The 23,289-nt window shown below is 39.9% G+C and overlaps 1 protein-coding gene across 9 annotated transcripts in view; it reads right to left on the bottom strand.

Moving 5' to 3' along the window:
- The window catches only part of LOC131028555 (nodulin homeobox), a 184,613-nt gene that overhangs the window by 59,555 nt on the left and 101,769 nt on the right, over positions 1-23,289 (bottom strand). For all 9 annotated transcript variants that reach the window (XM_057958853.2, XM_057958855.2, XM_057958851.2 and 6 more), the window contains 2 exons: positions 5,530-5,613; positions 5,310-5,438 (listed from right to left, as the gene is read on the bottom strand). In XM_057958853.2, coding sequence (XP_057814836.2) covers positions 5,310-5,438; positions 5,530-5,613 — 213 coding nt within the window. The remainder of the gene's footprint in view (positions 1-5,309; positions 5,439-5,529; positions 5,614-23,289) is intronic.

Genomic DNA, 23,289 nt, shown 5'->3' with positions numbered 1-23,289 from the left:
ATAGTCTTGTCTTTCACTAGCTAGAACTCTTCCCATACTCCTTCCAAGAATTGTATCCTGCTTATCAGCAACATTGTTCTATCATAGGCTTGGACAAAATGGATTAGGAAGTCATCTGCTTGCTTTGAAATATCTTCTATCCATCTTCCAACCTCTTGGTATGTATTCACAATGGCCTCATGGTAATTGGGTGATCCATGAGCAATAGCAATAGGCGAAACAAATGTAGGATCCTCGTGCCTTAGGGAATTCAGCCCTTCAATGTACTGCTTGAGTCACTTGTTTTCCATCTCTAGCATTTCTTTCTTCTCTTCAACTTTATTCAATTGCCTTGGCAGTATCATTCAGCTCTTGAAACTCTTGCTGCTTTATAGTAGGTCCAAGGTCAATTGTAGTAACCTGATAATCCATGGGAGTGATCACATCTCTAGACTTATCAACAGTTGGGACAGCCACCTACACAATGCGTGCACCTGAATCATCTCTAGTAATCTTAGAGAACTTCTTCACCTTCTTCTTTTCTTTAGCCTTACCAATCCGGGCTAAGAAATCATCAATATCTTCAACTGGTTGCGCCTCTATTACTTTCTTTTTCTCCATGCAGCTCATCAACCAATCAAGAACTGTAGAAAATTCTACCCACCTTTGAGTTGATGATCCTTATCAAGTCCTCTCAAGGCTGAAATAACCTCCTCCTATGCTCTTTTCTTACTTAAATTTACCACATCATCATCCAAATGGACCTCAAGCTAAATGGTAGGAGATCCTGGTTGCTATTCTTCATCTTCATATGGTGCTGATTGTGCTTTTGCATGTTCATCTTGATCATTCTCCGATAGGATCTCTGTATCAAAACCTTGCTCGGATTCATTATTATCCTCTGTCATATCATTCTCCTTCACGGATGAAGAGCTCATGGTAGATTGAGGAGTGCTAGACTTATGCTCTTGTGTCTAGATTCCTAACTAACAATCTCCTTACTCTTCACTTGTGTTCCTCCAGGCATACCTTTCCTTCTTTTAGGATCTTGACTCTCCTCATCATTGTTTGCCCTTACATTGCTTATCATTCTTTCATCATCATTGAGAGAGGACTCCTCACTCTTCATTCTCCCATAGGTAAAGGTGGTATTTTGCCTCCTTAGCTCATTTGTTTGCTTGTCCACCCATTCCCTATAGCAACCATTTACTTCTCTCATTAAAATATTCAAATCTACCATCTCAGGTTGTGACCAATTAGGTGATGGAACTGGCTTGTCCTTCTCCTTCGCATACTACGGATGAATATGATTCCCATCATCTTTCACTTGATCAAGAATCGAGAAGAAGTTACATTTCCTCATGAAGTCCACTGACATTCGAGACCACATTTTCCTCCTAACTCCGAGCTCATCTGTGAGATTAGCCCAATAGTCCTCGATGTCAATCTTTTGTGTAAACTTTTCTCCTTTAGCTATTGAGATTCTCTAAAATGGATCAAATTGATTCCTGGCTTTATAAATTCCATGATAAAAGAACTCTAGCTCTTCATTAACTTTTTTTGATGCTGCTGCGTTGGGGCATATCTCCATCTTCCCAAGCGTGATAGGAAAAGTAATGCCTTGCCTATGCTTCCCTTTATGGATGCAATCAAACTCTGACAACTACCTCAAGTAACACCATCTTGTCAGTCGGATACCTAGGAAGGTTGTAGAAAGACTCCTAAATTGGATGTCTAGGTCGTCGCTTATAATCTTCGCCTAGTTGATCATTACTGTTCCATCCGATATCTCCTGAATGAAATAGAACATCCATGTTTCAAATAAAGCTCCTTGAGGTGCTCTCATAATCTTGTTGAGTAAAAATATTAGGTCGCTATACTCCTCTTTGAAATCTGAGCATAGGAATCGCTTAGGTAACTTGGAGTGGTGACGCCTTGCCTCAAGGATCCACTCATTATTGACGAGTGTCATACATGCCTCGAACCGTTTTTCGAACATAGCCTGAGCATCCTCCTTGGTTCTTGTTTGCATGTCCTAGTATTTAAGAATTCCAAATACGTCTCTTATTGACTCCTCAGCTAGGTATGCAAGCACCAATCCCTTAGGTGTTTTGATTGTTCCAGTTTGTGGATCATGGTGCCTTGCACACTCAACCATAAACTCATTGCATTGTATAAATGGTAGGAAGCCATCTGTGTGGTAGATTCCACTCTTCATGATGTTGACCACCAAGGGGGAGGGTAGCTGATTCTTTGTTCGATACATCCTCTTCTTATCTAGGTATTCCATGTTACTATCTCCAACTTTCTTCCACTTGGAAGATATCTGCAACTCGGGATAGTATCCTTCAAGCACATTCTTCAACTAAGTCTTCCTTGCAGCTATCCCCACCTTTGACATGGTTACCTGTACGAAGCTAGAAGTCAATAACTTTCAAAATAATCTTAATAATTTAATTTCCAGAATTGTTCTCAGTTCTGATTTTGAATAATTTTCAGACTTGTAAGCTCATTAAAATCAGAAATTCTACATTATGTAACACATTCTGAAAAATGTGAGGATCTCAATCAAAATCTGGAAAATTCTTCCTCAATAAACCTGATTTTCAGATTTAGGTTTAGTCTGATTTTGATGTCTAAGTCTGAATACACCCTTCAAAGACTCAAAAAATGATTGATTTTGCAATCCAATATGCTGTTCCAGGTCTGATTTCTGAATGTAAATGTCTAAGAACACCTCTGCAAATTGCACTTCAATGGCCTGGAAATGATCACATTCATGGCACAACCCTAATAGTTGAAGCAATCTGCCCTCAATTAGCTGGAAATCATCACGTTTTTGCTTGAATCCATGGCTGGAAGCAACGTTTTGTGCTTGGAAAGGTGGCTGGTAAAAACGTCTCAGGTCTGATAATGGTGTCTTTGACCAGCAATGGCAACTTCTTTGCTATCACAAACTTCTCCAATGGTGGCGCACTTGATGCATTAGGCATAAAATCACACCCTCCCAGCAATGGCAAACCTCAATCTTCCTTCTTCCAGCCCTCCAGGCACTGAATCAGTCACTTAATGTTATTATAATAGTCGCTTGCCTCAGGTTCTTATTCAACTTTTCACCTTTAACTTTCACCACACAATACATGTGGGATTAAAAAAAATACACATTGACCCCCCAAGTGGAAAATCGCACTTCATAGGGACATGTAAATTTAACTTTATTCACCCTTGCTTGTCCACCAAACGAAATGGTGGAGAATCAATCCCCATTGGGACTCATTTGTCCCTAAATTCATTAAAGTAATATTGATTTCCAGCCCCTTAGTGAAAAATCGTGGGCCATTAGGACATTAAAATTCATCATTAATTCACTTTCCTTTACAAATTTCCATAGTTTTAAAACTCGTGGACTCGCCACAGACTCGCAAGTCCATGGGAGCCACAAGTCGACTCGCCAAGGACTCGCGAGTCTTTTGCAAGGACTCTCGCGAGTCTTTTGCACAGACTCGCGAGTCTTTCAGATGGACTCATGCGACCCAAAAAAAACGTCATGCAAGTTTCAAAAGTGAGTTTTTTTGTTTTTTTTTGCCTTCATTTGGCGTAATTGAGGGAGTGAAATATCTCATGAAGGGTTTTTATGCCAATAGAAAAATAACACCCGACGCCTATATAAAATAATAAAAGTATTTTTAGCCTCACGGGGCGCTACCCCTCGACCCTGCAAGGGGCAATGCCCCTTGACCCCAACATGGGGGCGCTGCCCCCAAACCCCCATCAAAAAATATAGGGGGAAATTGCGTTGATGGAACTAGTGAAAATTTAACCTCCGAATCTGATTAGGCTCCATCTAACAACATAATTAGCATTGAAGAAATCTGGGTATTTAGATTTAGTATTTCAAATTTCAAATATTGCGCATTTGTAGATCATATAACATGTGTAATGTTTCAATTATAGCTCTTATGTTCTCTAAATGCATTAATTTCTTTATGTTTTTTTGTAAAACTACAGTTTTTTTTTTGCCGAGTCGTTCGCGAGTCTTTCACGAATCCGAGTCCAAGTCCAAATTTTTGGTTTGCCGAGTCCGTGGCGAGTCCGAGTTTTTAAACTTTGCAAATTTCCTCCAAGTGGAAATTCACCTTTCATCGGGACTGATTATCCTTTGAAAAATTTTCACAAAACTTAGTCAAATACCTCATGGTGGAAAATTGATGTCCATCAGGACACAAACTTAATCAAATCCTTGCATTTTTATCCCAAGTGGAGAATCGACCTCCATCAGGACACATTGTTAATGTTATTTTTGCTTCATTTAATCATTTTCCCCTCAAGTGGAAAATCAAACCTCATCAAGACACACAAATTTCACTTCAGCTTGGTCATTTTACCATCAAGTGGAAAAACGTGGGTCATTTTTCCCACCTATTCCTTAAGTTGCAATGGATTCATTTTTGGCAACTCAACAAAAAGCTCCCACTACACATAAGAAGGATGTAGTTGTACCAACATCTAAACTATTAGAATATATTCAAGAGTAGGAGAAAGGATGTGATGTCCCCTTCCTAAATTCATGCGGCTCCCTCAAGGTTTACTACCCGTCTTGGGACACTTTTGCCATGTGTCCGATTTACTCTGCCTTTCCCCCACACACTCCCTATCTTTGCAAGTATTAGAGAAAGACGAAGAATCAGATCCCTAAAACCCAGCAAGGCAAATATTTCCGAATTTCTTGACATCGGTTGGTACGGTTTCTGGCCCATATTATTTTTGTACCGTATCCGTACCCATTACTGATACGGAGGTATGCATACCAGCAAAGAGACGGTGCCATTTCCGGCAACTCTGCAAATAAAACCAAGAGGGGGACCAACAAGACCCTCAAATCCAAAAAAAAATATTATAAATCCATGCCTATTGCTTTTTGCTATTCAGAAAAGAAAAGAGGAAAAGACAAGAAAAAGAACAAAAGCAATTTTGCAATATTAATTAGATGATGACTCTGATTTATGAGCAAGTTGCTCAATGCATCTAAGTACTACGCACAATGCAACATTTATATTTTTGGTATCTTTCAATATTATTAATGTTTCATATTTATGTCTATAGACTCTGACTATTAATCTATCAAATGGATTATGTAAGCAGTAAACGTTATTATACTTTAAATATAAATTTTATATATTAGTTTAATAGCTGTCCCTCTGCCATCCCCATAAATCAAAAAAAATTGGTGTTCCCAGAACTTGGAGAAACACAGATATTAATGCTTCTGTTTCATGGTTAACAAAATTGGATACAGAAAATTATTACTAATAATAGAACAAGAAAAAGACCTTTGGATGTGCTAGCAAAACTTGTACAACATCTTGCCATTCAGGAGAAACAAATGCTGTCAAAAGATGAAGGCTACAAGCAACCAATGTTGCATGGTAAAGTGCCATGAAATTCTCAAAGCAACATTCCTGCAGGGTAAAAAATGTGATAATGAGGACAAATAAATAAGACCAGAAAATGAACAAACAAAATAAACCACTCGTCTTGAAAGTTACATACCTGATCAAAGTGTGCAAGAACTACAAGCATAAAGAAGACCAAGTCAATTATCTGCTCTGTCAATCTTAATTCCTCCAATAATATCTATAACCACAAAAATAAAGTATCAGGATAATAATCACAAGTAAAGAACAATGCAATTCTACAAAGAACGGATAATCACCTGCACATCATTATCCACAGCATTCAGTAGGTACAAAGCAAGTACAAATAACAAATAAAAAATATGCCTTAAAATCTAGGGTTCAAGAGTGTATACCCATGCCTGCACTAAGTAAAGATATGAAAGAAATAAATTCCACAGCCACAACATATTCATATTTCAATTCAAATTTAGAGATATTGTAGTTTCAGAACAATGATTTCCACAGAAAAATGTTTGGCAAAAATATTCTAGGAAACATGAATAGAAGCTTTTGTCTACAGTCAGATGTATTAAGTATTGTTTAAATAAGGAATGTATTAAATTGTTTACCATGTTCCCTCAAGAAGCAACACTAGAATTTTTCAAGTAGCTCTCATACTGGGGACATTCAAAGGATACTGACGCCTAGGAAACATCCCCCAGCCATCCACGAATTCTGATATTTTAAACCCTAACCACATCCTAGAAACATCCCCAAAAGGCTGTGACTTCCCAAGGATGGTCAAATGTGCCCAACACAGCTAGAAACATCAAAGATGTATCCTGGCCATCCCCACAGCTAAACACTCGTATTCTTTTAAAAGTCCAAACCCAAAAAACTATTATTTCATTTTTTTTTCTCTGGGCCCTCCCTTAGCCCTAAATGAATAGAAAGAAGCCTCCTTTCATTCTAATCTACTTTTACATATCAAAAAAATTTGCAACTAAGTTGAGTAAAAACGTTCATTTTGAGCAAGGTTTGAAAGTGCGGCTAGACAAATCATTATTAATCAATAGTGAATAGTCAGATATCAAGAGAAGTAGAAGAGGTAAGTTGTTCTTTCATTTGTTTTCTTTTCCAATACTTTTTCAATGTTCTAAGGAATAAATGTAAGATTTTATTCTTCTTTTTTTCTACTTTCAGTTTGCACTTGCGTTATTGTTTCACAAAACAACATGAGCAGCAGCAATGAGAGTAGTGAACATAAAATGGAAGAAAGAAATTTGAGAGTTTTTATCATCTAAGTGGGTTTTCATCAAGGTGTGGGAGTAATGTGGTGAAGAAAAATAGTCACAAAACAGATTTAGGTGCCTGTCCAAAAAACCTCTTTCCCAAAATATGGCAGCCCTAGACAAAGATGAAAAAAAAAAATAGAGGGATACTAGAGTGTGGTTGTGTCATTTTTTCCAAACAGATTTTAGAGGAAGCTACAGCAGGGTATATTCTCAACTCTTGGGCTTTACAAGACATGGGGTTTAGGTGCGTCCAAATATAGAGGATGAAAAGGTAGAGGTTAATAGATTGTATATAGAGGCAGAAGCAAGTTCTAAGGGTGTGACAATGCCAGCAAATTTTGCACAATTAGCTATGCCTATGCCATCCATTGTTGCTGGTGGTAGTGGTGATATTTCCACAAGAGGAAAGAAACTAATCTTAATGAGAAGTTGGGAACAAATGCATGTACAAATTGCAAGCACGGTATGTGGTAGAATCATCCAATGCCAAATTTTTCTATGCATATGCCATCCCATTTCATGTGGCATGTTCTTCAAACAAATGTTTGAAGACGGTATCATGTCATCCTTTTTGAAATGATAGCATTAATTAAATAATTAATGTAAGTTGCCAAAAAATATATTAATTAAAAGACAGCTTATATTAATATTTAAAAAGAGAAAATCAAATACTTAAGCTATCAAAAAGTAAAAATTAAACAGCATATATTTATTTATGTAAATAAATGGTGTTATAAGTGATTAAATAAAACATCAATAAGCCCACGGCGAAAAAAAAGTGAAAAAAATGACTTTATTATATTTTCATAATTTTGAGGAGATGATTATTAAAAAGGAAATAATGCTCTCACCTTGCCCACCTCAAGATCTTAGTAAGCAAAAGGAGTTAAAATTTGACAGACTGCAAAAAAATTATATGGATTTTAGCTAATGCACTACAGGTGTTATTACAATGTTATCAAAGTTGGTGATCTTTCCAGCCTGTTTTCAGAGCTAATCCTTTACATGTAGAGCTTTCTATCTTATGCATCGTAGTGACAAAACAAATAGATACTATCAAAGAGAATTCAAAAAACAATTTCAGTTTCTAAAGAATCCAGAAATTATGACAAAAAAGTTTGCACGTGGCAGAAAAAGAAAAGAGTACTAGTAAAACAATACTAATAATCGAACAAAAAGAAAGTTTGATTTGATGCTTGATATGGCAACTGCTTCATAAGATGCAAAATAACTTGAATCTGCTTAGAAATCAAAACGGGGAAAGAAGCACTCCAATGGCAAATAATAATCAATGAGAATATCAACAATACCCAAAGAACCATATGTTGGAACACATTTGTCGTTGCACCAAAAGATCGCCTTCTTAACGCCCAATACATATGCCAGAGATAAACGGATCCATGAGAAGCGGTTAATCCATGTCCCAAATCCAAAGGGGGATGTTGGCGATTGTTTACTCCCGAATGGAATAGCTTTAACTTATAGGAAATAAACGGAACATAGAGATCTAAGAGAACAAATAGCAAAGGATGTTCAACACAAAATATGACAGAATGACATTCATTTATTATCAAGTGTAAGTGTTTGTACATCAGCAATCCCCCTGCTCCTGATACAACAACAATATAAATAGTAATGGACAGTTGGTTAAGACTGCCAACTGTCAACAACCAACACAACTCTCGAGAACTAATTGCATTGCCATTTTTTAACAAAACATAAACAAAGTATTATTTACACTAGAGGCATATTTGTCGTCAACATCACCACCGCCCCCCCCAAAAAGAAAACCAGAAGTCATCTTCCAAATGACAAAACAAAATGGAGCTAACTCTACATAACTACTAAGACCTAGGAAGCTAAGAAGACGTCCCTAGAGTAGATGAGGATGCTAAAAGTTGTCGTCACAGATCTTGCTCAGCAACAAGCTGACACTCCCGAGCCATCTTTACCATATACACGGCCTTCATAATATCCTTCTCCTTTCGTTCCAGCTGTGTCATAACTACAGCCATGCGTTACTTTATCTCAACCAGCTTTGTAAAACAATCTACTACAAGTGCTTTTTGTCGCTCCACCTCCTCCTCTAGAGCTGCTCGCAGCTGTTGTTCTATTTTAGTCAACTTCTTCTGGAGTGCCAACTCCCCCCTGTGTTGTTGTAAGCTCCTCCAAGGAAGCCACCTTCTCTACCTCAGCCTCTTTGTGTATTGCCGTCTGCATCAAGTAAAATGTCTCCCTGAAGGATCTCTTCATGCCCTGCAAGGCGATTAAGAGTCTACCTTGGTCCTCAGTTTGGATCTGACACCAAGTCTCTAGCATCTCCAAAGTCTTTGTGGCTAGCCATCCACGGCACGTGAAGTGTTGTGCAAAGTCCTCCTCACACCCACCCCTCATGAAAGTGAGGAGCCCTTCAACCTCCGTTGTAGAACCAATCTCTACCTGACTAGCCAGCTCTAGAACCCCTCAAGTGACAAAGGTCATACCATCTAACTCTGTCAATAATCTATGCACGAACTCGAGGGCATCCTGTGAATCGAGTTTTGAGACCCAAACATAGCTCCCGCTATGACTCTCCTCCCTTCAACTAGATTCTCTAATGTCCCCCGTTGCCTAGCACTCAAATTAATGTTAATTTGCTAGCCTTTATTATTCCCGATGGTTAAAGCAAAATTAAAAGGGGATAAAATTATATGATTAATTATGAAAGGAAAAGATAAAGTCACATTTATAATTCATATTTAATTATTAAACGACCCACATTATGGTGAAAAAAGGATGCCCAAGCCCTCCTAGGCGATATAATCTCCTAAGCTAAGTTACTTATTAATGTGTCAAGGGGGGACGACATTTTTGAGAAGGCTAAGTTAAAATTAATACAACTTGAGTGCCTTATATGGAAGGCACTATAATTATTTTCATGCCTTGTGAAAAAGTATTGAAGCTCGACTTTTTGGAGTGAAGCAGCTCAGCTAAGCCAAATATTATTTACCAAGCCAATTTAATTAAAGGGAGCGACTTCATTCAAAACGAAATATTATTATTATTTCCTGAAGTGATTCAAGATAGGGAAAGGCGAAATATAACATGGTATCAGGATGGGCAAAGAACATTCATTCACATTTTAAACTTTTTTATAAAGCTTTTCTGAAAGAAGAAATGTGTGCTTCTTCTGAGCTCTAGGATGAAAACCCTAAACGGTGAAAGGGTAGGACGAAATCCCTAATCGTGCACGTTGCATCTCAGTTTGACTTAACTCAAAGATTACTCCTTATTGCAGTTCGTGAAGACTTCCAGCTAGGGTTCTATTGACGTGTATTTTGTACACTATCAAACACAGAATAAAATACCCAGGGGTACCTTATCCTCTCTTGAGTAAAGCCTTTGAATGCTGAAGATATCGCGAGAAAGGATCAATCAGGGTGACTTCAATGTTCTTCGTTGTAGGATCTCTACGTGTGGATAAGCACCAGTGGTCATTGTAAATGCTGTTTCTTCAAAACGCCTTACGTTTTCGAGCTGCGGGAACAGAATTTTCCTAAAACTAACAAGTTCTCAAAAAAGATCAAAAGATAGGGTTTGCAAGGGATGAATTCTAATCTAATCCTAAGAATGACTCAATGTAGGCTAAACTTGGTAAGATTCTACCAATCTCAGTATTGCCAAGCAATTACAACTCTACAGAAATTAATGTGATCTTCTAAGGTGTTTAATGATTTTCAAATCATCAAGAATTATAGATACTATCATAAAGATACATATCAATAGTTCAATAATGATTGAAGGTTCAAGCAATCCAAATATTTCCAGTTGACCACACAAGGCGTCCTTAGAATCAGTAAGAAGCTAGTGGTTTGGAATGTGAATCTCACCAAAGATCAAGCCCAACACTTAGTCCTTCAGACTTAAATACTACTTCGACTGAGAATGATTCAAGAAAGTAAACAACCATGAAAATAGCCACAAGAATTGCAATAAAACACCATAACTTCAATATTTTATTGATCTCAAAGCCAAAATAGACAACAATTGCTTGAAATTCTCTCTTCAATGCTCAATCTTGCTACAAAATAACTTTCTTCTCTCCAAAAGCTCTAATCTTCTAATTTCTAACTATTACAAAATGAAAATGAGTGAGGGTATATATAGCATCCTCAATTACAATGAATGGCCCAGATCAAAAGAAGATCAACAGCTGAGATTTTGACACCTAAACCCTAATTAGGGTTTGTTACAAAAAAATTCCCTTTTTAGTTGAACATTATTAAATGCATAGCCAAATATTTAATTGGCACAAAAATCGAGGGAACATAGACCAATGATAATTAAGATGCCACATCATTTTATAACAACCTCTCTTCTAGAACCTTATTCCCCTTCCAATGTTCTTTCTTAGCATATGCAATGAATTTGGACACAATTCCTTCAATCTCAGCAATAGGAATCTCGGGGAGATTCCTCATTTGTTCCTCTAAGTGGATAACCTGATCAAAGGCTTTGAGAAGAGCTGTATCCCATCCAGGTTCGAGTTCTTTGATCTTCTCAATCAAGAGCATAGTAGTGAAAATCAGGTCCCGTTGCTCATCTGTGATTACATTCTCATCTTTGCAAAAGATGACCTTGACTCTTTCTTCCAACTCTTGAAGGTCCACATTTGTCTCAACTTCGATCCTCCTACCAAGAATGGTACACAACACCTCAAACACCTTGTCCTGAATTGGATAGATGACGCCCTCAACTTGATTGCATTTGGTGCTGATGTCCTCGAAAAGAACCTCTTTCATCTGGAGTAGAGTTGACCACTGAAGTAAATTATGAGCTCCTCCATCCATTATCTTTTCTTGTGCTAGGATCTTCCTTGGTGTTTGCCTGATCACTTGCAGAACAGGAATGATAACATCTCTAGTGTGAGCAAAAGCGGCTACTGTTATCATTAGGTTGTGGACGATCTCAAGGACCTGGATAGCTCGGTGGATTGTCTGCATCATTCTTGTTGCAAATTCAACAGCAACTGTGTGGGATTTGTCAATCCAAGAGCTCATAAGCTGAACCAAGCTCTTGACCCTTTCTGCCTCGCTAACTGATTCAAGGGGAAGTGCTTGCACAGGAGATACTGCTGGATCCTGACGTCCCAAGGGTTGATTGAGATGGCTAAAGTAACCTCTCCAAGCACCGACCTCTCTCTCAAGCTTTCTATTCTTTTCCATTTCTTCCTTAAGTTTGTCTTTAAGTACTTCAAATGAATCGGTTGCCTCATCCAGTGCCTGCTCAACAGTGAGTGGACCAAGCTCAAACGTTTCTACATCATACTCTTCTGCAAGGATTTCACCTTCATACTTGTCCACTACTGGTGTAGCTATCTGCAACTTCCTAGACCCTGTCTCATCTCTGATCATCTTGGACATCTTGGTGGCCTTCTTCTTTTCTGTTACTTCTTGAGAATTTCCTATAAGGCTCTCTAAGTCAATTACATTATCTTCATCTTCAATCACAATCACCCTTGTCAGTCTCTCCTTCAACCAATCTGGAATGGCAGATCTTGTCTCTTTAACTTGTATTTCCTTAAGCAATGGTTCATCTTCTCGGGAGGAGATGTCACTTCATCATCATTCTTTTCTTCATGTAGCTCATCAACTTGGGGAGATCGACTTGACGAATGCTGAGGTGCCTTCCACTTTTCAGGTTTATCATTCTATACCATTGACTCCATAGATTCATCAACCTCAGGCACCGTCTTCTCTTGTCCTTTTTTCATGTCTGGATGATGTACCTGATGAGCGATCTCGATTGGCCTCTTGCTTCTTCTTGGAGGGTTCCCTTTTCTCAGGTCTTTCTTTCCTCTTCGCGCCTCTAGGATGAGAATTGCCTTCACTCGCGCTTGCTCCTCCTTCTTCTGGTCTTTCCTCCAAAGTAAAAGTCATTGGTACGTTCTGCTCTCTTAACTTTTGATGTTGTACATCCACCCATCTGCAAGTACATTACAAAACTGGGGCCATCAAAGCTCTCAAGTCTGAAATCTCAGGCTCGTTCCAATCTATCTTCACTGCTTTGTCTTCTCTGTCATAGGATGATTGGAGATGTCTGCCACTGTCCTGAGCTTGATCGACCACTCTGTAGACTCTGCATTTCTTGATGAAATCTAAAGGTAATCTGGAATGCATCTTTCTTTTCACTTCTAAATCACTTGAGAGATTCATCCAAAAGTCTTCTACCTGAAATTCGTGCTTGTACTTTCTACCAGCTGTCTCTTCCATATACCCATAAGGATCAAAATTCTCCCTCAAGGCAAAGAACGTGAATGAATATAAAGCCAATTCCTTCTCCGCATCATCCAAGGCTTGAGCACTAGGACATACCTCAACTGAATTCCCTGATATGATGGGCATGAGAATTCCACTTCCATGCCTGTGTCTGAATGCCTTCGCATAAGCTGCCAACTGCCTAGTCACCTCAAGTAACACTATCCTGTCTGTCAGATACCTTGGCAACATATAGGGAGGTGAAGGACACCCATGAACTCTGATATATGTAAACTTTTGAAGTTGGATGAACCAAGCACCATACCTTTTTACAAGCTCTTGTGCATCCAAAGATAGTCGATTGTGAATCCCGCCTTGCAAGATCCTAGTGATGTTCATCGTGAAGGTATCATTGACTAACTTGTAGTCACTTCCAGGTGGATGATGTAAATGAACATAAGAGTCACAAACTCTCACTTCTCCGGGTCCTCTTCCGATCACTTCTCTGTGAGGTAGTCCTGCATATTCGAAACTCCCAATCAAGGCATATATGACGTATGAGCTCATGTCGAATGACTTGGTAGGCTTTAGTCTTCTTAACTGCACATCCAGGCAATGGCTAATAATTCTAGCCCAATGAATTGTTCCTTTCCCTTGAACTATTACTTGGATGAAGTAGAACATCCACTTCTCAAAATAGAAGGCTTGAGGAGCCCCTGTGACTCGATTGAGCAAAGTTATCAAATCTTTGTACTCCTCCTGGAAGTCGATCCTATGTGGTGTGTTGGGAATCTTGCTCAGGCGAGGACAACTTTTGAGTAACCAATTCTTATTGATGATACTCAAGCAAGTGTCTGGATCATCTTCGTACATTGATCTGGCTCCTTCTAGGTTTTTGTAAATCATATCTTTATGCTCTGGAAGATGGAGAGCTTCACTTATAGCCTCCTCTGAAAGGTAAGCCAAAGTGTTTCCTTCCTTGGACACGATCGATCTCGATTGTGAGTCATAATGGCGAGCACAATCAATCATCAGCTCATGGCACTGGACTGCTGGAGGGAAACCGGCCGCCTTGATGATGCCACTTTCAATTATTCTCTTTGCGACAGGCGATGGCTTGCCAATGTAAGGGACCTCTCGAAACTTCTTCACACTGAAGTTTCCCAAGTTGGTATCTCCGATGTTGCTCCATTTGGACACAATCTTGGTCTCCAATTCTTCATTCCTCTGATCTTCCTTCATGAGGGTCGGACGACTAGTGGATGCTCCTGCCTTTGGAGTCGCCATCTTGACACTTACACGACATTTCATAATAAGTAACATATTTTGAAGCATAGAAATATAGAGTAGAAAGGAAGATTCAAGATTTTAATTAGGAAACTTCATGATAAATCTTGAGTTATCATTTCCTAATTAACTACATCAAACTTTAGGATTTTCAAAACAAAGCGCAAAATTCAAATTTTCAATAATGGTGTCAAGGTGATTACGCCATACCTCCTCTTGAGAATTAACTCTAAGAAATGATGCAAAAATAGGAGAATTCGCTAGGCAAAATGTAGATCAAGACTCCCTTTAGCAAAATGCGTTTCCTTTAGTCTTCACAAGCATCAAGTCCACCACCTCTAGTCTTCAACACTTGAGGTAAATTCACTCCAAACATACCAAATTTCACACTTCCTCTAGCTCTCCAAATCGCACTTGAAGTAATGAGTGAATGATTGTTTAAAATTGCTCAAAACCCTCTATTATATAGGGCGCTCACCACTTCACCTCCCTATAGGCCAACTTGGCAAAATAGGCCTAAAAAGAATAAATAAAATTGAAAAAAAGAAGAGGCCGACTTGATAAAATAATAAAAATGATACCTCAAGCGCTCCATTTTCAATTTTAATTTTATAAAAATTAATTTTAAATGCCTCAATAATAAAAAATCGATTTTTTAAAGACTCAAAATTAATTTATTAAATACCAACATGCTCTTTATTAAATGCCAATTTAATTAATTTTTTCAAATATTTCGAAATTTGGCGATTTTGGCATCTAATGCATTTTTAGAGGATATCAACGTTGAAATAAGGTAAAAATAAAAAATGCCAATAACTTCGCCCTGGTCCCTTGGAGAGGGACAGGAGCGAACTTGCAATTTAAGCCTTGCATTCTTCACTTTTTTACGTTCAAAACTTAATCTAGGCTTTTAAAATGGCATTTTAATTGGAACTTCAAGTTTAATTTCACTTGATCTTTAGAAGGAACGTGCCTTAGGACATTTTCGCCCTAGACCCTAGGTGAGGGACAGGAGCGCCTTTTCACTTTTGTCCTCAATCCTTCATCTTTTAATTGCCAATTCTCGTCGTAGGGTAAGCAATGATCCCCTTTGTTCATTCTATGCATACTTAACTTGTTACTGCAAGGCAAAATAGGCTCTCCCAAGATTTTCGCCCTGGTCCTTTGGTGAAGGACAGGAGCGACTTTTGCATTTGGCCTAGGATCATCAAGTTTTTTGGAGTCAAACCTTGTTCACCATGTTTTAGAAGATCCTTCCCATCTTGCACAATCCTTCCTTAGTGTAATCTTGGAGGGAAATTGTTAATTTTGTAAAAATCACCCTGGTCCTTCAGTGAGGGACAGGAGCGCTTTTGAGTCCTTGTGCAAATTCTTGATTATTTCAATCTTCAAATTACCCTCCAAGCATAGAATATCACACTTCACTACCTCTTGAGTCTTGGGAATAAAAAATAGCATCTCAAAATGTAAGGCAAATGGGCACATTTGGAAATTTCGCCCTGGTCCCTTGGAGAGGGACAGGAGCGATTTTCCTTATTATCATCAAAATTTGCAAATCTCGAATCTCAATTCCACCTCGAAGCATTTTAAACATCATTTCAAACTTGCGCCTTGGCCTAGATTTGTCCAAACCTGGAGAGAAGAGCTAGATAATATGTTTTTCGCCTTGGTCCCTCAGAGAGGGACAGGAGGGATTTTGTAATTTCAAGCTTATTCGTCCCTTGTTAGCCTTCCAAATTATCTTCAACGGGCTAAACATGCCTTCTTCCATTCATTTCAATCACAAAACTTGCCTTGACTTTGCAAGAAATTTGCACTTTTAGAAAATCGCTCTGGACCCTTGGAGAGGGACAGGAGCGCCTTTTCACTTCTTGGTATATTTCCTCGTTCTTTAAACCCTCAAATCGCGTCTAAGGCATAAAACATCATTTCTCCCTCCTATCCAAGTCAAGCTCTGCCTCAAAATCTCAAACAAAGAGGAGAATCTTGAAAAAACGCCATGGTCCTTCAGTGAGGGACAGGAGCGCTTTTTGTCATTTGGGTTGATTTCCTCCCTTGTTGACCATTCAAATTATATTCAATGGACAAAACATGCTTCCCTTGATCTCTTCTAATCATAAAATTGTCTTGATCCTACAAGAACAGTGCAAATTTGAAAATCAAGCTCCGGTCCTTCAGTGAGGGACAGGAGCGCTTTTTGCCACCATGATCAAATTGTTTCATTTTTCATCTCGAAATTCCTTTGCTAGGGAAGATTTCATCTTGTTACACACCATGAATAAGAGTTCCAGTCCAAACAAGGTCTAAAAATGTGTATATGAAGAATTTCGCTCTGGACCCTTGGTGAGGGACAGGAGCGATTTTCCCTTCTAGACAAAAACTCCATCATTTCATTGTCTTTAATCAAGTCTGGATGCTCTATCACGTTCATTTCGTCCTCCAACATGCCTTTGATGTTTCAATTTGACCAAACAAGGTCAAGAGTAACTCTGCTAAGCCTTTTCGCCCTGGTCCCTTGGTGAGGGACAGGAGCAATTTTGATGATTCAAACAAAATCCTTCATCATTTCAAGTTAAAACTCCTTCAGGTGGGTGGAGAAAATCACTTGTTTTCCATTCATATCCAACACTTGGCCTATTTTCACTGCAAGATGAGGGAATTCAAAATTTCGCCCTAGGCCCTTGGAGAGGGACAGGAGCGATTCTTCCCTTAATCCTTCAAAATTCTTCATTTCCATGCCTTCAAACCTTCAAAAGCATCAAAACACGTCCAATTATCTCTCCTGGAGACCCTGCACAAAACAAAATAGAAAAGTCAGTGACAAATATGCATTAAATAGCATTTTCGCCCTGGTCCCTTGGAGAGGGACAGGAGCTATTTTATCCTTTCTGGCTAATCCATCCAAAATTTAAGTCTCCAATCACTTCACAAGGCAGAGTTAGGTCATCTTCAAGGCCAGGAACCAATTAGCAAGCCTTCTCAAAACAAGAAATTGTACTTAGAATGAATTTCGCCCTGCACCTCCAGTGAAGGACAGGAGCGAATTCTCTGTTTCAGGCATCATCTTGCCTCCAAAATTTGATCAAAATTTACCTAGGCAAGAATACACAATTTCACCTTTAAAATGCTAACACTTAGACAAAATTTGGATTTTACTTCAAAAAACCTGAATCTAGACCTAACCTGAGACCTACTTGACTTTCCTGACAGGCTCACCTTACTTTAACAATCTCAACCCTCGGGAGGATGCTTAATAACTTTCAAAATTTGACTGGACTCAACTTGAATAACATCAGAAGAAACCCCTAAGGTTTAGCCTTAGCCCAAACAGACAGCTCACTCACTCAAAACCCTAAAAGCAGAGAGAAGAACAGGCAAAACAAAAGCGAAAAAGAGGGGGTCCCCATTCTAATGGGGCGATGTGTGAAATGGTCACAACAGGTTCAAAGGCATTTTGCTGTGAACATTTTCAGGTTGAATGCTCCAGCATTTTGGATAGTTCTCCTACTTGCACGATGGGCTTCTAGGGCCATTTTGGAAACCCATGGAGATGGTTTCATAATTTTCTGAGAATCCTTTGAATTTAATATGGTATTCCAAGTTTCAGGCAGCTAGGGTTTGGCGTATTTCAGTGCTTGAAATTCATAACTCATCCTCTGCTCTAGATGGCTTCATTGTGGAATGCATTGGGGAGCTATTTAGTACATTCAAATTGCCACTTTCCTCAGCATAACTCAGGCTACATAAAAGACTAGGATTCAGCTTTCCAGCTCTCATTGTCACTCACATCAACCTATATCAGCTTGCAGTAGCATGGGTATGGTGGATATATGTTGTTTACATGATGTAGTCCCCTTGTCCTTAATTTGTATCAGTCTGATGTATGATTGTTATCCGGACAGTAATAAGTGTATCAAACCTAAACATCTACAATACAACTGTCTTTCCTTAAGTTAGTTGGTTGTTCATGTTTATGTTGTAATGTATTTTCATTTTGTTGAGTTATATTAGTATTTGTTCTTCAAAGCAAACATCCAGAACAACAAACAAACTTTGTTAAAGAAAAACCCAGACCTTGCACACCAAGTGTTTGACAAAATGCCCTTGAGACCAAATTGAAATATTGAGGACAAAATCGTGAGGGGGTATTAGAGATTCCTCCCTGATCTTCTCCCCCAGATGTATGCTTCCATCCTCAAGATTTATGACTCTTTTCTCTCTCTCATCCAATGATTTGGAAATCCTTTCCTCCCTCCTGCTGACCTGCTCTGAATGCAATTCCACCTCCATCTGATTTCTTCCCGAATGCAACTCCTCCTCAAGGTGGGTGTCGTTAACTGATCCTAGTGAGGATGATGGCGGTGCACTAGGTGCCACAGCAAATGTTCCTAGCCAGCTATCTAGTGTGGCAGCAAGCTCTTGGTCTGGCTAGCGGGTACACCTGTGGTCTCTCCTAGCACAATCCATGTACTGCTAGTGGTAGCTGTTACGCCAGCAACCGATACAGCTGTAGTAACCAATACACTAGCAAGTGGTACTGAGGTGGCAACTGTAGCCATTGGTACGATAGGTTTGGTTGGCCACGCAATAGCCACAAGGATGGCCTCCTGCAATCCCTCCAACGTTGTGATCCAAATGACCGGACTGGGTGAAATCAAGTGTATCGTTGGGGACAGCCTGGCTAGTGCAAAAGTTATCGAACAGCCTGAACCTCTTGGTGCGGTAGGAAAACTTCAACAGCTATTGCACGACTCCTTCAACTGAGTCCTCTCTCTCCACTGCCACATCATCCCCCTCAACTGGCTTATCCTCTATTGCCTCCTACTCAAGTTGGGTTTCTCCTTTGTCCTCATGTACAGGCACACAAAATGAGTTATCTTCGCTCTCGCTCTCGGTGGATGAAATATCCACCATGTCTATCTCTTCTTCCACTTGGCTTCCCTTATCCTCAACAACTTCCTCTTCGGCACTTGGTTCCCTATCCTGTAATTCCTACCGTCTCTTTTTCCTAGGCTAAGACTCGTCAATTGCCTATGTGTCAAGGTGCATCCAATGGAACATTGTGGGCTTATTTGGTTCCACTCGATTGAGGGGTTGGAACCGGCCCCATTTATCTGCAAGTACCTACGTGCGCAGTGCCTCCAAAAAGAGCTCGATCACATGATGACACATATAGAACATCCTGTGCCCGAGAGATAAGAATTCTTTGATTCTCTCTGAAAGCACAGATGCCTAGTCATAGATAGTGCCAGTCATGATCCCATTCATTAATCGAATCATCCAAACTGCAATATTTGAGGCTCCGCTAGCCCCCATGAGCCAACTCTTTATCAGGTCCAGGATGCATATCCATTCTACAATGACGATATAACTCTTCTTCACCCCTCAGCTGTTGTGACTACTCCATAACACTTCCCACTATTCAGCGAACAAATCACTTCTGAATACTAACTTCTGCAATCTCTCATTTTCCTCTTTCTTCATCTTGCGAGAGGGTTTGGCCACCTTGTGTCCCTTAGAGGGGATACCGAACACCCTGGTGAACTCTCTTGGGCCATAAAAGACAATAACCCTGTTTCCCTAAAATTCTATGACCGACCTATTGGAGTGTCAGTCATAACCTACAACCAAAGTCCACAACACTGGTTCATACTCTTTCACATTGAACACAGGCATTTGAATCACCTTATCTACTTCGGCTTTCCTCAGTGATACTTTCAATGGATGGTCGTCAAAAGCCTCATGCCACCATATGCGACATTCAATGCCGCTTACACTCTTGAACGTGAGGTTCTCTACTGTGATTTGGTCATCTTTCTGAATGCGTGGGCTAACCTTCTTGCTCTTGCTGTTGTTGGCTGCCATGTTTGGAATGGAGGTTGCATGGATTTCTTTTTGTTGCCCATTGGTAGTTATTGTAACCGTCACCTTTCTTGACCTAGTATAAATTGCCAACCCTTGTCTTCACCATATTGAATTTTTGGTCATACAAGTATAACTTCTCTAGCCCGTACAAAATTCTCTAGCACGGTTGTAACTTGCCTACATGTTGGATGATCTCCTCTACACCGTATGGTATAACTTGTTTTCCTCTACCGTACAAATTTGTCTTTTAAGCATACGGGACTATCTCCTCATTGTACGAACTTGTCTTTTTGGAGTACAGGCTATCTCCTCGTCGTATAGTTGTGCCTGCAGCACGTACAAGCTTGTCTCCTCACCATATGGTTGTGTATGCACTGCGTATGGCTTGGTTGCTTCCTCTCCATATGAGCTTCTCTCCACTTTGTCATACGGACTTCCCTCTTGATCACGTTACGGTTGCTCTTTGTCGTACGAGCTTTCCACTTGTTCATCGTACGAATCTGATTATTGGAATTGGCAACCCTATACGGACTCCTTTCTAGCACGTACTCCCTTCGTACATCCAATCTTCTATTTGTACCTTACGGATTCCAATTTCTTAAATTGTTTGTGTATTTCTTTCGACCGTACAACCTTCTATCTACACTAAACGACTTTCTTTCTCCACTATACGGCCTTCTCTTCACAACGTACGGTCTCCCTTGTGCACCATACGAACTCCCTCTGTTTTGTACAAATGCTTACTACACTGGTACGCTTCTCACCGAAACCCTACACTTCAATGGAACTTTGCTCTCCATTTGCTTGGATTGACTTGAAAGGCTAAGCGGGGAAATTTATAATGACCCTTTCCCTTTATCAAATTTATCAATAATAACTTATGTTTGACTTCTTTATTTTTCTAGTTTGATTTTCTTTTGTTTCCCCTCTCGCCTTTATTTTTTCTTGCCACTTTATCTTTTTTCTACTATTTCTTTAATTTTCTCCCCAAGAATTATTTTTCTTTTCCTTTTCATTTCTAGCTTGCCAACCTTCAGTACTTTAGGAAAAAACATACCTTTTAATTTTTTCAGTTTCGGACAACTTGACCTTGTCCCTATGCTTTCTTTCTTTTTTGTTTGTTTCCCTTTAAATCCTCTACTTTTCGCCATTCAGTACCCATTCTTTCTTTGTTTGAAATTTTTGTCATCTTTGTCTTTTGGTCAACATGGGTCCATTGTCGTCCGGTTCTCATTTTGTTCCCTTAAGTTGGTCATGAGATCTCCTTTCGATTTTTGAGTCATCTTGCCACCAACAAGTGAAGGGTGGACACTTGTAGCATTCTTGCTCACAGCATGTACCCACATATTCCAAGTCAAAAATCTTATCCAATAAGGGTGCCGATCCAACCCCTTTGTAACGATCGTCAATTTACCGACCACCATACTATCGGTACCATGTCACTTCTTCCCTGTTGATTTGTGGTGGACCGACTGAATTAGGAATCACTCGCCATAGGGAGTTTGATGTAGGTTCCTTTTCACTGTGTCATATATCTGCAATAAAACAATCTTCTACCTTAACCACCATCTTTAGGCATAGCCCAAGGGTCTCCATATTCGGAAAGGTCAATTTCTTCCTCCATCTCCTCTTTTGGTTCCTTTCCTTTCACAGACTGTTCCTCCTTCTGCCTTACTTCGACTTCTTTGTCAATCTCATATGCTAGGTAGGCTTGACCAGTCCCTTCATATGGAGCCTCTCGTTTCAAGTGGCTGCCAATTCTCACCCATAAAGCTGGAGTATCAAAGCAGGCATTCATCAGGTGTTTATGCACCCTTGGTACTGCCACACCTTCCACATGCTTCGACACCATCCTCTCTTCGAGGAAAGTTACAGGGTCAGCCCAGTTCTCATTGGGTCCATATGGTTGTTCTTTGATCACTGGGTCCTCGGCTAGTGCTTTGTTCCTCCCCATTTTCCTATAGTCTCTTGTAGCATATCCCAACATGTTGATGGGTATAGGAGGTCTTTCTCTGTAGATTTTTAACTTTGATCCGTTTACAGGATCCCAAATGGGGTTGTTGTCAAGAGTGGATAGCTTAACTACACCATTCTTGCCAACCTCTCTGATTTTATATGGCCTCAACCAACGAACTCGGAACTTCCCTGGTCAGAGTTCGTTATGGTTGTTACACTTCAATACCAACTGCCTTGGTCGGAAATTCATTCGCCGGAGATGCTTGACGTGCCTAAACATCTGCCTTGGTTGAGCAACCTCCATAGCCCATTGTTCCATCATCTATCACTTGTCCAGCTTCGCAAGGTTCAAAAGTCGTTCACTCAGGCTTTCTACATCCCCCAACCTGTTCACTACGATCCACACACTTGGTATAGTGTACTTTGCGGGTACTACAGCTTCTTGCCCATACACGAGCTGAAATGAAGTATACCATGTCGTCACCTTGTACGTGGTACAGTATACCCACAATACTACAAGAAGGCGCTCCTCCCAGTATTCTTGCTCCACTCCCCATGATTTGTATATGATCAAGACCAAAACCTTATTGGTCGATTTCGCCTAGCTGTTAGTGCGAAGGTAGTACGAACTAGAGAAGTTGTGGAATATTCTAAATTTTGTTGTCATGGCCCGAATGACATGATTCACAGTGTACCCTGCAATCACTGGTGATTTGAATGGGAATGCCAAACCATGTCACACTCTATTTGTAGAGGAATCTCGTCGTGCTAATGGCAGTGTCGTCTAGGAGTGCCTTTGCCTCCGCCCCCTTCATGAGGTACTGAGTTGCCACTATGATGTACCTACATTGATGCATGCTACTTACCTTTAATGGCCCGACAAAGTCAAGACCCCACCTCTCAAACAAATCTTGTGGCTGTGGGGTACAAGGGCATAAAGTCTCTCTTCAATGGTTTACCCCGCCCTCACCCATTTGCGTGCATCGGTATGTAGCGTTGGCCACCCCATTCCTACTAGTAGTACTTTTCATGTAGTGGCATCGGGTCCCATATGTCCTCCCGCCAACCCTTCATGTGCTTCTCTCAGTACTCCTTGGATCTCTTCTTGCATTATGCATTGTCGTAGGACTTGATCCGGCCCCATCTTGTATAGGAGTTCGTTGATGAGATGGAATGTCTTACCTTCAGGGCTAGCTTTCGTTGTTCACTCAGCAGCATACCCCTTGAGAATGTAGAGGTGGGCAAGTACTCACCTATGCTCTTGTACCATTGTGG

Source organism: Cryptomeria japonica, chromosome 8, assembly GCF_030272615.1.
Source record: "Cryptomeria japonica chromosome 8, Sugi_1.0, whole genome shotgun sequence".
Classification (NCBI taxonomy): Eukaryota; Viridiplantae; Streptophyta; class Pinopsida; order Cupressales; family Cupressaceae; genus Cryptomeria; species Cryptomeria japonica.
This window is presented reverse-complemented; position numbering and strand designations above follow the sequence as displayed.